Source organism: Pleurodeles waltl, chromosome 9, assembly GCF_031143425.1.
Source record: "Pleurodeles waltl isolate 20211129_DDA chromosome 9, aPleWal1.hap1.20221129, whole genome shotgun sequence".
In the NCBI taxonomy this organism is placed as follows: domain Eukaryota; kingdom Metazoa; phylum Chordata; class Amphibia; order Caudata; family Salamandridae; genus Pleurodeles; species Pleurodeles waltl.
In genome coordinates this window covers 1,123,016,421-1,123,033,777 of record NC_090448.1, presented here as the reverse complement: position 1 = coordinate 1,123,033,777, position 17,357 = coordinate 1,123,016,421, and the positions used below count along the sequence as shown (strand labels likewise).

At 45.0% G+C, this 17,357-nt stretch overlaps 1 protein-coding gene across 4 annotated transcripts in view; it reads right to left on the bottom strand.

Annotated features, from left to right (window-relative positions):
* Positions 1–2,115: 2,115 nt before the first annotated feature.
* MTA1 (metastasis associated 1) overlaps positions 2,116–17,357 on the bottom strand; it is a 555,902-nt gene continuing 540,660 nt past the window's right edge. For all 4 annotated transcript variants that reach the window (XM_069208854.1, XM_069208851.1, XM_069208855.1 and 1 more), the window contains one exon: positions 2,116–3,841. Coding sequence is in view for 2 of the 4 variants with exons in the window: in XM_069208851.1 (XP_069064952.1) it covers positions 3,700–3,841 (142 nt within the window). In the remaining 2 variants the exon portion in view is untranslated. The remainder of the gene's footprint in view (positions 3,842–17,357) is intronic.

The window sequence follows — 17,357 nt, the reverse complement described above, 5'->3', positions numbered from 1 at the left end:
GTCCCCTGGGCTTTTCTCATTATTGGAGTTTGGAGGGCAGTACGAGGATGGAAGGAATGGGGATATTGAGGAGGGGTACCCTAAGGGGGACACTGCTGATTGTAGGAAGGAGGGGGAGGTGCAAGAGGGTCAGGGCCCAGAAGTTGGGAAAAGAACTTCAGATGGACTAGGGCTTTCATTAAGTCACCCTCGGTGTCCATGTTAGATAATGTTGATCTTGCAGAAGACTTTGCAAGGGTTGCTGGAGGTATCTGTAGCAAGTAATGATATTTTGAAAGTACAGCGTGACTAATTTCAGGTAATTGCGGGGTAAGTAAAACAGACAAAGGCCCTTATGCAAACTATGGATAGCACTGCAGGTCGGGGAGAGGATCAGAGCTCAATAGAGCCGCAGAGTAGTTATGTCTCCACGCTGCCAATGCTTGGGAAGAAGCTGGGGCGTCCACTAAGTAAAGACAGTATATACCCAGGATAAAAAGAGTAAGGGCAGGAAAGGGACTAAGATCAAACCCTGTACAAGTAAAGGTAGCCAGGCAAGCGGACGGGGGGTCAGATTAAATTGAAAAAGCAAAAAAGTGTACAAAGTAAAATAAAACTGAGGGAAACAAGGAGGATCGGGAAGCTTGAAGGGGAGGGTAGGAGGTCTCGAGGAGATTACAATGAAGGGACTATCCAATGCCCATGCAGGATGCTACGGGGAAGACAGCGCTCAGAAAGAGTTTGGTGGCAATGGAAAGGAAAAACAGTATAGGCAGGAGTAGGTGTGAAGGTAAAGGGAATGGAGCTGTAAGTGACCTTTAGTTCTATTTAGAACCGGCACAAAATGGGGAAAAAAGGAAAATGTACTAGAAAGATAGTCCTTCTAATTCGATCTAAACTACTCTTTACCCTCTCCAAGTGTCCCAGCCTGAAAGAGTTAAGAACCAAGGGTCTTACACAGGTGGACTTTATGAAAAATAGCAAAAGGGAGGAAGTGTGTAAAGTCTTGATGTATTCAGGGCTGGTTACGTCCTTGATCTTAAATTCTGAAAAGGGTGTACAAAAGGAAGCGATTAGGGTGGTTCGAGATCCGAAATATCGGAGCTCGAAACCCAGAATATTTTGTTCCTTAGATATCACGCAGGGTTGGAGTTAAGACAAGTAAGGCTGAAGGGAAAGGTGTAAGGAGAAAGGGAAGCCCTGGTAATAACTGTGTAGTTCCTACTCTGGGAGGCTAAAAAGAATGGGAATAGGTATGCAATGCTAGCCTTACCAGATTACAGGGGTGAGGAATGTTTGAGTGATGTTGATTAGGACTCAGGGTCATTGCATAGACTAGAGGTGCTAACTTGGAATGTTAATGGATTAACGAGTATGTTACAGCTGGAAAGCTTTTGAAAAGAGGTTAAGTCCCACGAGATTGTGTGCATGCAGGAGACTGGTTTCATAATATGCGCACAATAGTGGCACAAAAGTCTCACATAGCCTGCTGTTTGCATTTGGATGGCACTACTACAACCAGTGGGGCTGTTTTTCCACTCTCATGTAAAGTACAGTATGACTTAGCAAAGACTGGTCTGTTCTCTTCTTTCTCAGATTTTACACCAATTCACTGCAGAGCAGCTAGGTGGAACAATGCACTGGTGCTGTTGCCATCGAGCATTCTGGTTCCTCCCTTGGTTGTGCCTTTCATAGAACTGTGATTCTTCGTGTGACAACCATGGGAACAAGTCAATCAAAATTGTATAACAGAGAACACAACACATCTAGGCACCGTTGTAATAAATACTGAAATAGGAATATTGTTCTTGTTGCTCTAAAGAACACATTCTTTTTATTGACCTATGGATAGAACCGATACTAATGTATGACAGATAGGTTGAAGGTTAAGATGAGTAGGTTTCAACTGGGGGTCATTTCTGGCTGCTGGAATAAGAAGTGAGAGAATCACGAGAAGCTTTTATAAAATAGATTTATGCTAATCAAGTCAAAGTTCAGTAGACTGAAATGAGTAAAGTGACTGGAGTTTCTGGATCAAAATTTTGCTTCACAGCAGGTAAGCAATCAAGGCAAACATTCATCAGTGTCATTTCAATTACTATCATAGCAATTGTCAACAGAAATAAATTTACAACATTAATTTTACAAAAGGCTTTATTTCTTTCTAACCACAGTCAACAATCCTTCTACCCATGTTGTACCAGTGTATAAACGAGTACAAAATACAACTTTGGGTCCTCTCATTGCCAAAACATACGGAATGATGTATTTGTTTCATCTTTTATTACATGCTTTGTCTGCCTAAGGCAGGGACATGTACAAGTTGCAAATAACACCTGTTTTATTACATCCTTCAAAGGCAGAGGCATTTTTTAAATGCACCTTGCCTGGAAGTGGCAAATGCAAAAAGGGTTGATACTTGCAAATACGCAAGTTCAAGAGATGCAAAAAACCTCAAACACAAACGTTTACAAGGGAAAAACACTCATTTTAGACACAATTTGTGTTCAAATTAAATCTGTGTTTGCCTTCTAATTGTCTTGTTTTAATTCCCTTCGAAATCGGGAAAATGCAGCAAAACCAAGCTGTTCCTGGTAATGCCCGTTTAACAGAAATATTTCCTACAGGGCAAACGAGTTTAAAGAAAAGGCAACAGAGCAGTGGACTTGGTGTATTAGACTCCTGGAGCCAGAACAGAGCTTTTCTAAAAAGCAATACATTACACTGACACCACTTTTGACTTGGCTCGGCAGGTCTGCGCTTGAATTTTTAAGGTCAATACCGCACATTTAATAGACATAAAATATCATTCTTCATTGTTTCAGGGTAAGAGTGTTCCACTGACTTGTCAAATTGCTTTTTCAACACAGTAGTCCTTTTACTGTGACCAATTACATTACATGTTTTAAGAACTGAACAGAAGACATAGTCGATTCATGTGATTCGGGGTAGACTGGTTTCTTTCAGTGTAATGCTTTGCGAGAGAAATCAACTAAGTTCCTAGCTCACCCCTTTCCAAACCAAAGTATTAAGCACAGCTTGAAGTATAAGCCCATGCAGACAATGGATGGCTCACAGCATACAGCATAAAGATTATTTTTTTTGTATTTTCTAGTTTTTTTCTATTAAAGTTACTTGAAAATAAGAGGGACAGAACCAAGTCGAGTAGATGTACTTCTTGTTGGCTTTCCAGCCCCATTTTCCACAGTATAAGAGTTACAGACTTTTAGTTTTATCTACCAAAAAAATATATGGCACAGTGTAAAAAACAATAAAAAAAATACAACACAGCCTCATAAAAGCAAGGCTAATGATAGCTCGTTATATATTCACAAACCTTAAGAATTCTATTCTTAATTCCATTAGAGTAAACAAAAAGCTTAAAATTGCTCTTCCACATGTTCTTAATAAGTTAACTTTCCTTTTTTCCACCTGACCAAAATTAAAAAAAAGAAAAAATATCTACAAGCTAAGTGAAAAAAATGGTCACAAAAACAGACCAGAGAGGGCAGTCTCTTGTTCCCAGTGGTCAATAATAGTAAGTTCATCAATTTAAAAAAAAAAGATGCATACAGCTTTAAGAATCCTTCCTTTTCCACGGTTTGTTCAACACTGTAATTGTAAACCTTCAGTACTGTCTGAGAGGGGGAAAAAAGAAGATTCATCAAGCAGAACTGGATAGCGTAAAAGTATTAGAAGAGGGAGCTCTGAGAGTTTGCATCAGTCCTCAATGATGATGGGTTCATCGTTCATTGGTGTTCGCAACAGTTGCGCTGCCTGGGTCTGTCGGATTATGATGGACCTGTATGGACGTCTTGCAGCTCGTTTAGCTTCAGAAGATGAGAGCAGCTTGCGTATTTTCCTAGACATGTTGAAGAAAACATTAGTCACAATTCTGAATTTTGGGCTTAATTACTGCTGAAGTCAAGGCTTTTCAAAATGGCCCTTCCATTCATTCCACAACCTGCCTAATGGGGTAAGGTGAAGAGGATGGTCAAAAACAGGCATGATCTCACAGACCCCAATACAATTAAATTACAAGCCCACTCTACTTGACGTGTCTGTGCTCGCACGGTAGTGATGTTTAAAAAAAAAAAAAAAAATGATACAAATATTTACCAAATTGGACACACATAAATCTTGACAGGTAAGTGCTGTTCTAAAAACCATTACGTTTGCTGTATGTTTTACATAGATCATTTCATAACCATAAATTGGTAGTTAATAAGAATTCCTGTCATCAGCTATATACAAGGAAGGTGACCAGCCAGTATCTTCGTGGCTTCAGACCGACACAAGAAGGCAGTTCAGCAGTTCCCTCCTCTCCATTCCCAACGTCTGCCTACATGGATATACAGTGTAACAGCAGAAGTCTGGCATATTCATGCTGCTTAAAGCCACATGGGAAATAACATATGTTACACACGCAAATCCATACTGTTAAAACGGAGGGTGCAACAATGGCAGCACAGTCTTTTGCGTTACCAACTGAAAAGTTAACTCTCATATTAACAGATAACTACCACAAAGTACTACATTTTGAACCTCTTAGGAAATCAACAAGGCAGCTGTCTAAACGGAATCAGACATTGTAGCAGTGTGCTCTATGAAGGAATACTCCATATAGAATGATATAACACAGGTCAAAGAATACACCACAAAATACTTGTAAATTCTAGTTGGACGTGCAGGTATAGTGTAGGAAGTTGGCTCTGTATATACTACCTCAAAGTGAGAGATAGTGTGCACAAAGGTCCAAGGGTTCCCCTTAGAGGTTGATAGTGGCAAAATTAGATAATACTGATGCTCTATTTTGTGGTAGTGTGGTCGAACAGTAGGGCTTATTAGAGGGTAGTGTTAAACATTTGTTGTACACACACAGGCAATAAATGAGAACACACACTCAAACACTTAACTCCAGGCCAATAGGTTTTTGATATAGAAAATTATTATTTTCTTAATTTATTTTAGAACCACAAGATTCCAATTTTAGGTAACTACATACATTTTAATGTACTTCACACAGGTAAGTATAGAACTTTGATTTAAAACAGTAGTACACACAATTTTGGTTAAAATGGCAATAATTTTAAAAGTGGACACTGCAAAAATCAACAGTTCCTGGGGTAGGTAAGTAATAGTTTTTCAGGTAATTAAAGCACTTACAAGTTCAGTCTCCTGGGCATAGGCAGCCGACCGTTGGGGGTCAAGGCAACCCCAAAGCCACCGCACCAGCAACACAAGGCTGGTCAGGTGCAGAGGTCAAAGGAGGGCCCAGATAACATAGGCGCCTATGGAGAACAGGGGTGCTCCATTTCCAGTCTGCTAGCAAGTAAGTACCTGCGTCCTTGGGCATGGAGCAGACCAGGGGAGTTTTGTAGAGCACTGGGGGGGGGGGCTGGGGAACACACAAACAAGCACACAAAACACCCTCAGTGGCACAAGGGCAGCCGGGTGCAGGGTGCAAAGTAGGTGTCGGGTTTGCCGTAGAAAACAAGGGACCTGGGGGTCACTCTGGTGATGGAGGCAGGGCACAGGGGGGCATCTCGGGCCAGCCACTGACTGGGCTACGATGAGGGCCGCCTGCTAGTCACTCCTGCACTGGTAGGTGGTACCTCTTGGTCCTGGGGGCTGCAGGTGTAGTGCTTGGTCCAGGCGTTGGGTTCCTTTGTTACCAGGCAGTCGCGGTCTGGATCCTCTCTGCAGGCGTCGCTGTGGGGGTGCAGAGAGGTTGACTCAGGGTGACCACGTCGTTGGAGTCACCTGTGAGCCCTTTCTGCAGTGTTGGTTGTCCTGAACTCGAGCCGGGGGGAGTCGGGTGCAGAGTGGGGAAGACTCACCCTTCTGGCAGGAAGTTAGAGTCTCTTTAAAGTTGCTTGCTTTGTTGTTGTTTCTGAACAGAGCCGCTGTCCTTGGGAGGTTCTTGGTCTTTTAGGTGCAGGTCAGTCCTCTGAGTCCTCAGAGGTCCCTGGTCCCGCTGAATGAGTCGCTGTGCAGGTTCTTTGAGTCTGGAGACAGGCCAGTAGGGCTGGGGCCAAGTCACTTGTTGTCTCCGTCGTCTCTGCGGGGCTTTCAGGTCAGCAGTCCTTCTTTCTTCAGGTTGCAGGAATCTGATTTCCTGGGTTTAGGGTCGCCCCTAAATACTCAATTTAGGGGTGTGTTTAGGTCTGGGGGGCAGTAGCCAATGGCTACTGTTCTGGAGGGTGGCTACACCCTCCTTGTGGCTCCTCCCTGTGGGAGGGAGGGCACATCCCTAATCCTATTGGGGGGAATCCTCCAAAACAAGATGAAGGATTTCCTAAGGCATGGGTCACATCAGCTCAGGACACCTTAAGGGCTGTCCTGGCTGGAGGGTGACTCCTCCTTGTTTTTATCATTATCTCCTCCGGACTTGCTGCCAAAAGCAGGGACTGTGTCCGGGGGGGTGGGCATCTCCACTAGCTGGAGTGTCCTGGGGCATTGTAACATGAAGCCTGAGCCTTTGAAGCTCACTGCTAGGTGTTACAGTTCCTGCAGGTGGGAGGTGTCAAGCACTTCCATCCAGTGCAGGCTTTGTTTCTGGCCCCATAGAGCACAAAGGCTCTCACCCAAGGGGGTCAGAAACTTGTTTCAGTGGCAGACTGGCACAGACTTAGTTCTGCACTGAAGGATTGGGTAAATAACAGGGGGCATCTCTAAGATGCCTTCTGTGCATTTTTTAATAAATCCAGCACTGGCATCAGTGTGGGTTTATTATTCCGAGAAGTTTGATACCAAACTTCCCAGCGTTTAGAGTAGCCATTATGGAACTGTGGAGTTCATTTTGACAAACTACCAGACCATATACTTAATATGGCCACACTGTACTTAAAATGTCTAGGAATAGACTTAGGCACTGTAGGGGCACATTGCTCATGCCACTGTGCCATCACCTGTGGTATAGTGCACTCTGCCTTAGGGCTTCAAGGCCTGCTAGAGGGGTGACTTACCTATGCCACAGGCAGTGTGCATGGCATCCTGAGGGGGATGCCATGTCGACTTTGCCTTTTTCACTTCACCAACACACACAATCTGCAATGGCAGTGTGCATGTGTTAGGTGATGTGTCCCTTAGGGTGGCACAACACATGCTGCAGCCCTCAGGGACCTTCACTGGTCTCAGGGCCCTTGGTACCACTGGTACCGTTTACAAGGGACTTATCTCTGTGCCAGGGGTGTGCAAATTGTGGAAACAATGGTACATTTTTAGTGAAAGAACACTGGTGCTGGGGTCTGGTTAGAAGGGTCCCAGCACACTTCTCAGTCAAGTCAGCATCAATATCTGGCAAAAAGTGGGGGGTAACTACAACAGGGAGCCATTTTCCTACAAATAGCTAATGGGTAAACATTGTACCATCATACATCTCTGCAATAGAGAGAAAAAAATTAGAAAATCCAGAAGTACTTCACATCCATGTACCAACAAAAGATCACCAAGGAGTTCCATGTTAGAAAGATTTGAATAACTATGCTATCAATTCAAAATGAACATAAGGTATGCAAAGATAATCCTGTTACATCAACAAGTACAGCCATCCCATGCCATTCTATCCACACAATCAGGTTCCTGGGATGAAGAGTATACTCATCTGGGAACTACAACGGGCACAATTTAGAAGTAGGACTGCAATCATAGAATTTGGTAACTTAACTCACTGATAAGGCATGAATAAAGAACATCCTCAGACTAGCAAGGAGACTCAAAATCAGATCAAGAAAAATGTCTTCCGAGATTAGTGATCTGATGTAGATAAATGGAAATCTTTGCAGTAGATTGTAAGATTAGCAATATACTAAAACACTAGCTATATCTGGCTCAAAATAATCTACCATATACATCTATTAGAGGACTACACACAATTGCTCTATCTAAAATTGCACCAGCCTTTCATTTGGAATGAAAAAAGCATGCTCTAAGTGTGTGTCCTTAAGGTCTTAGATACTTGCAAATAGGTCTGTATATGTTCTACAGCAGAAGGTATAATGTTTTATGGCATCAATAGCAAATATAAGGAAGAGGTATTAATTGTAGAAGGAGGCAAGCAGACAAAGACAAAGTCATCTCAACGCTGGCCTTTTGTGGCTTTTGAAATGCATTAAAATCTCTTATGAGATAGCAGGAAAAGAAAAGGTTACTTACGTTAAATAATACTTCTGAGGCTTGAGACCGATCTAGATACCTGTGCAGAAGAAGTAGTAATCCAAGATCTACATTTGTTTAAGAGCGGAGGAAAATGCTTGAAGCCTGTCATTTTAGGCAGCGACATGGCCTCAACATTACACTGAAAAGTATAATTTTCCAATGATTTTGCTAAAAACAAAAAATCAAATAGAGATACTTGGGATCTGCATCATTTACTGGAGAAAGGAACTGATGTCAGCGTACAGGGGGCATCTTATATGGCAAAGTGATGAATAAGATCTGAAGCCATTTTTGAAGTCACTCAATGCCACCTGTCAGTTCTGGGACATAGGTGCAAAAGTTTCTGGTGCCTGGCAGTAGTCACAAAATCCCATGTACTGCTTTATCTGCAGACGTTCTACCACCATCACCAAAGGCTTTTTTAAACGGATGTTTCCCACATATCACAAAACCATAAACCAGATTTGAGGACATGCATTTTACACCAGGGCACCATGCAACATCGAGAAAGCAAACAGCTTTTCCAGCAGACCTGAGAGTTTATACGACTGTCCAGGAGAAGGTGTGGACATATATCCTCTTAGCTGCCTGTGGATGGGGTGGGGTGGGGTGGGGGGGGTCAACCCGCTTCATTTCCTCTTCTTGTTTTGCCTTGGTTCTTGGATATGGCATAGGAACTTATTGTACAAGTTACTTACCTTTGGTAACGATATATCTGGTAGAGACATATTCTAGGCGCAGATTCCCTACCTTTTAATTCCCCAGGCGTCAGTCTGGATCCAGAGATTTTTCTTCGAGCAGTACCTCTGTTTACCATCAGATGGCATCTGTCGACTCTGCAGGCGTCGTTGCCATTGTGATCGGCGTGATGATGTTGCGGTCGTATATAGGTGCCACCCTGGCACGCTGATGTCAGTTTTTCACGACTTTCCACGCCAGTAGCACGGAGCCATGAAGAACACCGAGAATGGTGCGCCAAAACTAGTGCCCTTAAAGGGAAGTTCCTGTCCCTAGAAATCAGTTCACAGTGTGGGGAGGATGGGAGGGTCGGTAAGGAATCTGCAACTAGAATATGTCTTTCCAGATATATCGTTACCGAAGGTAAGTAACTTGTACATCTGATAGAGACTTATAGTTGCACCTTCCTTGCATAAGGAAGTTGCATAAGGAATCTTCCTTACCTTTGAAGAGATACCCGAGCAATACCATCCCCGCTGGTGGGTTGTGAACCAAGATCAAACCAAAATGTCCTGCAGGACCGAACGGCCAAAGTAGGCGGCCCTGCGGACCCGACTGTCCAGGCAGTAGTGTTTGGAAAAAGTGTGCAGAGATGCCCACGTTGCTGCCTGATAGATGTCCAGGACTGGAACACCCTGTGCTAGCGCTGTGGTAGCAGCAGTAGCTCTGGTGTAGTGGGCATGGAAACCTTCAGGAGGTTGCTTCATAGCCAACGCGTACCACATTTTGATGCGTAAGAGCACCCATCTTGAAATGGTACTCTTCTGCACCGCTTTCCCCTTCTTTGCACCCACATATCCCACAAAGAGTTGATCGTCCGACTGGAAGTCTTTGGTACGATCAAGGTAGGACCCAATGCTCTTTCTGGGTCCAGAAGGTGGAGTCGCTCCTCTTCTTGTGAGGGATGTGGAGGGTGTATAAAAGGTAGGCAAAGTGATGGACTGCCCGACATGGAAGGGTGTCACTACCTTACACAGAAAAGAAGCCCTTGTGCGAAGTACCACTTTGTCAGGGTGTTTTGCCAGGAAAGGTAGTTTAGGTGAGAGCCTGGAGCTCACTTACTCTGCGGGCAGAGGTGATGGCAACTAAGAAGACAGGTTTGATGGTTAAGAGCTGTAAAGGGCAGATGTGAAGCAGCTCAAACGGGGCCCACATAAGGTACGTTATTACTAGGGTCAGATCCCATTGGGGCATGATAAAAGGGGTAGGAGAAAAAAGATGTGCGAGGCCTTTAAGAAACCGCCCAACAACGGGAGATTTGAATAAAGAAGGTTGATCTGGTAACCTTAAGAAAGCAGAGATAGTACAGAGATATTCCTTAAGGGTGCCCAGTGTGGAGCCCTTTTGGGCAAGGGAAAGAATAAAGAAGAACCTGAGAGGGAGGAGCAGATACAGGATCGACAGATTTGTCAATGCACCATGCCACAAATTCCTTCCAACGACATGCTTCTACAGTTTTGGTTGATGGACGCCTGGCTGCCAAGATACCATTACAGACTTCGTATGGCAGGTCAAAAGACGTCAGCTGTCACCGCTCAATCTCCATGCAAGGAGGCGGAGGGTGGACAGGTTCAGGTGAATGACTCTCCCCTGTTGCTGCAACAGAAGATCCACCCCGAAGAAGCAGTCTGATCAGAGGAGCTATGACCATGCTCAAGAGCTTGGCATACCAAACTCTTCGTGCTCAGTCTGGAACCACAAGGATTACTTGGGCCCGGCCTTGTCTGATCTTTTTGAGAACTCTGGGCAGAAGTGGTATGGGCAGAAAAGCATACAGGAGGCCTGAATTCCACTCGTGACCAAGCGAGTGCTGCTTTGGAAACTCCAACATGCAAAACGTCTGCCCTGCTGTTCAAGGAGCTCGCCAGGTGTTGAACCACCAGGGAAACGCCCTGATGTTACAGCCAAGTCCAGAGGCACAGAGCCACTTGACAAAGAGCCGAAGACCCTACTCTGTCTTGTTTGTTGCAGTACCACATGGCGGTGGTGTTGTCTGTGAACACCTGCACTGCATTTCCCTTTGGGTGAGGGAAGAAATGCTTTTAATGCTAGTCAAATCGCTCTGAGCTCCAGAACATTGATATGGAGCCCGGTTTCCGCAGGAGACCATAGGCCTCTGATCTCCCCCTCTCCCATGTGACCACCCCATCCCAAGAGTGACACATCTGTCACTACTGTAAGATCTGCTTAAGGAAAGGAGAGAGATCTGCCTTTAACCCAATCCTGATTCGTTAACCACCACTGCAGGTCTCTAACAGTTCCTTCCGGATCTGGACCTTGTTGGATAGATTCCCCTGATGCTGCGCCCACTGGAACTTCAGGTCCCACTGCAGAGCCCGCATATGCCATCTGGCCTTTTGAACTAGTAGGATGCAGGAGGTCATGAGGACCAGCAGCCTAAGAGTCATTCTCACTGAAATCCAGGATAGAGGCTGAAACATCGGTCTCATAGCCTGGATATCCTGGACTCGCTTTTCAGGAGGATACGCCCAAAACTGCACTGTATCCAGACCAGCTCCAATGAAAGGAGGGAGCGTCTCAGAAGGAGTCAGGTGTGACTTCGGCACATTGATACTGAACCCCAGCAAATGCAAAAGGTTTGCCGTAGTCTGGAGGTGGGAGAGGACTGTCTGGGGTGAGTTCACCTTCAACAGCCAATCGTCAAGGTAGGGGAAGACTGGAACCCCTAACCTGCACAGATGAGCTGCCACCACTACCATCACTTTTGTCAACACCCAAAGGGCACTGGTAAGAACAAAAGGGAGCACGGTGAACTGAAAGTGCTCGTGACCTACCACGAATTGTAGGTAGCGTCTGTGGGCCGGCAAGACTGGGATGTGGAAGTATGCGTCTTGCAAGTCCAATGCTACCATCCAGTCTCCTGGGTCCAGGGCAGATAGGACCTGAGCCAATGTCAACATTTTGAACTTCTCCTTCTTGAGGAAGAGGTTGAGGGACCGAAGATCTAATATAGGACGAAGACCCTTGTCCTTTTTCGGCACCAGAAAGTAGCGGGAATAATCCCCATGACATACTTCTGGCAGCGGAACCCTCTCTATAGCTCTTTTGGCCAAAAGGGCTTGGACCTCCTCGTGGAGAAATGCCATATGATCCTCCGATATGCGATTGTATGAAGGTGGCATGGCTGGAGATGTCTCGAAAGGTAAGGAGTAGCCCCTTCGGACGATCTGAGGAATTCACCTGTCAGAGGTAATGGATCGCCATTGGGGCAGGTGATGGCGAATCCTGCCACCAACTGGTTCCTGGGGTACCTGAGGACTAGGAAGGTTTGGAGGCTGAGGAGGGGGTGGGGGCGGACTGGGCAACCTGCTGGCTTCCTGATCCCCAGGGGCGTGAGATCCCACATCTGCGAGTGTGCAGGGGCTGTACAGCATGCACGGGTCGGTGGCCATGGGGAAAGAATGCGGTTGGGTGCTGGGGTCTATGAGCAGGCGCGAGGCCAAGGGACCGGGCCGTGGCTTGGGAATCCTTGAAGCACTTGAGCGCTGAGTCCATCTAGTCTCCAAAGAGACGTGTGTCAAAGGGCATGTCCATCAGAGATTGCTGGACATCCCCTGAGAAGCCAGATTTTCTCAGCCAGACGTGGCATATCAATGCCACTGTTGATGCAACTGATCTGCCTAGAGAGTCTGTCTTATCCAGTCCACAACGAATCATGAACTTTGCTACATCCCTCCCGTCTATCACGGCTTGGGAAAGGCCATTTGGGGCCTCCACCAGCACTCTAGGGAGCACCTGCGCAACCGTTTCCTAGAGAGTATGGGAAAAGCGGCCCAAAAGGCATGCGGTGTTCATGGACCGCAGCGCTAGACTGTTAGAAGAAAACATCTTCCACAAGTTGTCCAGTCTTTTTGATTCCCTATCTGTGGGTACGGCCAACGAAGATGAAGCCTGGATGACAAGGCTCTCAGGCGTGGGCTGTTGGATAAGAATTTTGGGTCTGTCGGCGCAGTTTGATGGTGGTGGACAATCGCCCTAGTCGCAGAAGCTCTTGTGCTGGGTATGGACCAAGTGCCCAAAAGGACGTCTGTCAGTGCCTCATTAAAGGGAAGAGGGGGATCTGATGTGGAAGACCCCGGCTGAAGCATGTCGGTTAGGATATTAGGCCTAACCTCCACAGAAGGTAGCTCAAGGTCCAAGTCCTCAGCCGCCCTTCTTACCACCAAGGAGTATGTGGCGCCCTCCTCCGCAGGCACGGTAGGGGGAGAGAGCATATCAGTGTCAGGGGAGCTGTCTAGACCACTGGCTTCACCCAAATCCTGCACCCAGTCCATTCTGGGGTCAAGCTGGTATTCTAAAGGGTCCAGCGTTCCCTCCAAACTCTCCACGTATCCATACCCGTAAGCATAAGGGTCTGGAGCAACCCTAGGACCAGGAGAGCCCATATAGAACTAAATCTGCCTTAAGAGATGTCCTTCCGGCTCCAGGTTGTCGGGTATGAGAATGGGATCGATGTTGATTGTTTGCCCAACCGACATCGGGAGCGTAGACGTCTGACCCGACACCAGGGAAGGTTGCTGTGGCACGACCAGCATAGGGACGGATCAGAGATTGGATCCAGAGGAGCCCTCTAGAGCTGTGGCCGAAGCTGACGACTTCGAACCCGAGGGGGGCCCCCACCAACTCACCTGTGCTCGAGGGCGCCAAAGATGGGTCGTCTGCCCAACATTGAGGCGCATAGCCTCATAAACCTCTGTGAGCTGGGCAGGGGTGGCTCCGGCTCCAAGGAAGTAGGAGAAGCACAGAGTGGACCCAGATGAAGACTCCGAAGACGGAGGCCTAGAGCATCGACTCTCTTCTCATGCCGCATCCTCCGAGCGACAGCGTGAAGTCGAAGAACGCTTGTTCTTCTTCGACTTCTTTTTCTTATGACCCGGATGTCCCGATGATTTTGAGGACGAAAAGTGGTTGTGACTCCGCGGCCGGTCTTGAGACCTTCTTTCTCGAACGAGACCGTAAGCGCCGCAGAGTCGAGTGTCGGGCTGCCATTAGCTTTAGGGAACGCTCCTTCAAAGCTTTCGGGTTCATAACCCGACACTCGGGTCTTAATCGCGCTCCAGGCACCAAAGACACATGAGGTGCGGATCCATCACTGACATCATTCGGTGACAGGAGTTGCAGGGCTTAAAACCAGTCTTGCGGGACATCCATCGACGCATCCACAACCTCGGAAAAAATAGTTCGACAAAAATGTCATCACAGTCAAAAAGTGACTGAGGTAGCTCTTCGCTGTAGGCTGGCGTGGAAAGAAAAGAACTATCGTCAGCGCGCCGGGGTGGCGCCTATATACGACCGTGACGTCATCACGGCAACCAAGATGCCCGTGGAGTCAACTGACGCCACCTGATGGCGCACAGAGATACTGCTTGAAGAAAAATCTCTGGCTCCAAACTGACGCCTGGGGAATTCAAAGGTAAGGAATCTTCAACCAGAAGTCTTATCCTTCTAAACTAAACACATCTATTAATCAAACAAAGACTTCAGAAAGTGTTTGGGGCAAAAGTCTTAGTTGCAGTTTCGAGGTCTGTCTGGCCCAGTAGGAAGAACTGTGAGACCTCTACAAGGTCGAAATCTGTCTAAATTCAATCAACCTTTCTCAAATCTAATTTGGGTGTTCCACTTGCATTTTGTTAGTCACTGATTCTTTAGAGTGCTTGGCTTTGATCTTTTGACATAATTATTTCAAAATATTTATCTATGGCTTATGAGAGCTACCACCTTGGAAGTGGAATGGAATTTTAAAGATTTAAACTATGCTTTCTTTGTATCCCACACACTTTCTGACAATCACACTGTAGGTTTAGTGCTCTTTGTCAAAGTGAAAATAACTTTCAGAACTAACAGTGGGGAATCATTAAAATCTAATTCCACCTCATCCATTTCCTTCTCCAAATGAGGAAATTGTTCTACTTTGCCAATTTTTGTAAACTATACACCATGACATCATCATCCGTAGAATAACCAACCAAACTCCCGAGAGGTAGGCTCACCAACCTTCCCCCTAGGAGTTGGATCTCAATGGTAAAGCTCATTTCTTTTGAAGTGTTCAGCTTCAAAGAGCCAAGGCCTTTTCCAGACAATTTCCACGATCCAGTGAAAGACAAACTGTCCTCGTGCACACAACCCCTCACCCTTACTCTAAACCAGGACTCCCCCGAGGTTAAAAAAATATGAAATAGATTAACATGTACAAAATACTTTTGGCCTCTCTGCTCTGCATACTGATCCATGCCAGTAGTCTCCCTAATACACCGTAAGACTAGTTTTCATTTTACGCCTCTGAAACTGTTAGGACGCATGAGGATGTTTGTACATAATGTTGCTCATACCAAAGGTATTAATGCACCAAAAACATCAGTCAGAACAACTCGGATATTTCATGGTGGCTCTGCCTCAGACATTGTGTTTACTTTGTCTGCCAATATAATGGTTCTGCTTCTTTGGGTCGACCATTCGATGAATTCCCAACATGGAAGATATTTTGTCATTTATGCTATTTAAAGGTGACACTGTTTATTTCATTTGCTCAATATCCTGATCTGCTTGCAGAATCAAGTAGTTTCTGGCTTCCTCACCTGGTGTCCTGATCAGGTACAGTTCTGAATCATCAGTCTTCACTGCTGCAGCACAACTTGGTCTGGTGGTATGAGTGCACATGTGCTAGGTAGCCTTGCTTGATCCATTTATCAGTGCTCCAGTCTAAGTTGGGCTTTCCCCATTCAAGAAGTGTATAGCCAAGAATATGTTCCTTTGGAACTTCTTCCACTGTATCCTACACATATATACCTACACAAGTAGGAGTGTCTGTGTCTTGGAAAAATTTATTGTATTGTAATAGTATTTATATAGTGCTTACTATCCCTGATGAGGCGTCAAAGCACTTCTCGGCGAGTAGCACGCTACTCTGGAGCCCAAGAGAAATTAGTGGTGGATTAGTATAGGGAAATATGAGTTCAGTTTTAGTATTTTTATGAGTTAGTTAGAGCACAGGATAGGTGAGTTTATTAGCTGGATTGACATGGGTAATGGAGGGATAGGAGGAGGGAAGAATCCAGAAGTGTTAATTGGGAGTTTATAGTAATAGGATGAGGCTTGGGATGAGTAAAGGAGAGATGGAGGAGGGAATAGTCTGTGGAAAGGGTTAGGGAGATCATAGTAGCAGGAGGGGTTTTGGATGAGTTAAGGTGAGATAATTGAGGGAGAATTTATTAGGGTTGCTTTGGGAGATCATGGTAGTAAAGTGAGGTTTGGGTGAGCTAGATGTAGAAGTAGAGGGAAGAGCTTGGGCAGGTTTATTAGGGAGATGGAAGTAGTAGAATGGGTTTGGGATGCGTCAGAGTGGGGATGGAGGATAGATTGATAGAGACATGACATGGTGATGGGTAGACACAGTAAAGCTTACAAGAGTAAATTTATATTATGTGTATTTATTATATATATACACACACACTTTTTAAATCATTATTTTATTTTTCTTAAGTTTATTCATTAATGTTTAAGTTTCTATATTTTTTTACTTTAATTTACTTATTTATAATTTGAGTTTTATTTACAGATTTTATTTTTATTTATACACACACACACACACACATATATATTCCATACATATTTAATTGTGAGTAAATATACATTTAGTAAACAGGTTTAAAGAGTATGTGTGTAATTTATTGTTATGACATAGTAGCGATACATATTTCCTAAAGAACTATACATATCTAGAATATACACATATTCAGATTACAAATATTTATCAACACAGGCATATGCCGGATCTTTGTGAAACATCGAACTGGAACATTTCCTCTGAAACACTGAACTGCAGTCTATCCTTTAGTACATGATCCTGAACAGTGAGACAGCCCTTGATATTTTGGTAAGACAGTATATCATGCTATATACCAGTTTGTTCTTGTTTGTTATATGATTTCGTAGCTTCTGTAATCTCAAACTGTCACCTTTATGTGGTCACCTTCCCTTAAGCCTGCAATTAAATAACGGTTTAACAAGTACTAATGAATGTTAGTTTCCAAAGGTGTTAGTGATTGCATTTCTAGACACTCCTCTAGTTTCTCCTTTTTGTCATTTCACCAGACCTAAACGTAGATAAAACGTTTGCAAGCAGCTTACCAAGAAGGTATTCTTTTGGGATATTTTCACCTGTGGCCAAGATGTATACATATGCAAGGATTCATGTCTTTGGTAAGCTTGTTATGTAGACATTCATAGTGCTCTAGCTGGTGTCTGTAGAGCTTGTGCATCTTGAGGTTCTGTAGGCCTGGAAGTTGGACCACTGTGAAATAAGTGTTCCTCACCAAAAGTGTTGGATTGCCTGCATATTCGTGAGAGTGGCTATTGTCTTGTGCCTCCCTTGCTTGTCCCTGAATATATTCTGGTTGCACTGCTTTGATCAAGAAGAATAGATTGTGCTGCCATTTCTGGAAGGAAGGACAACAGAGCTA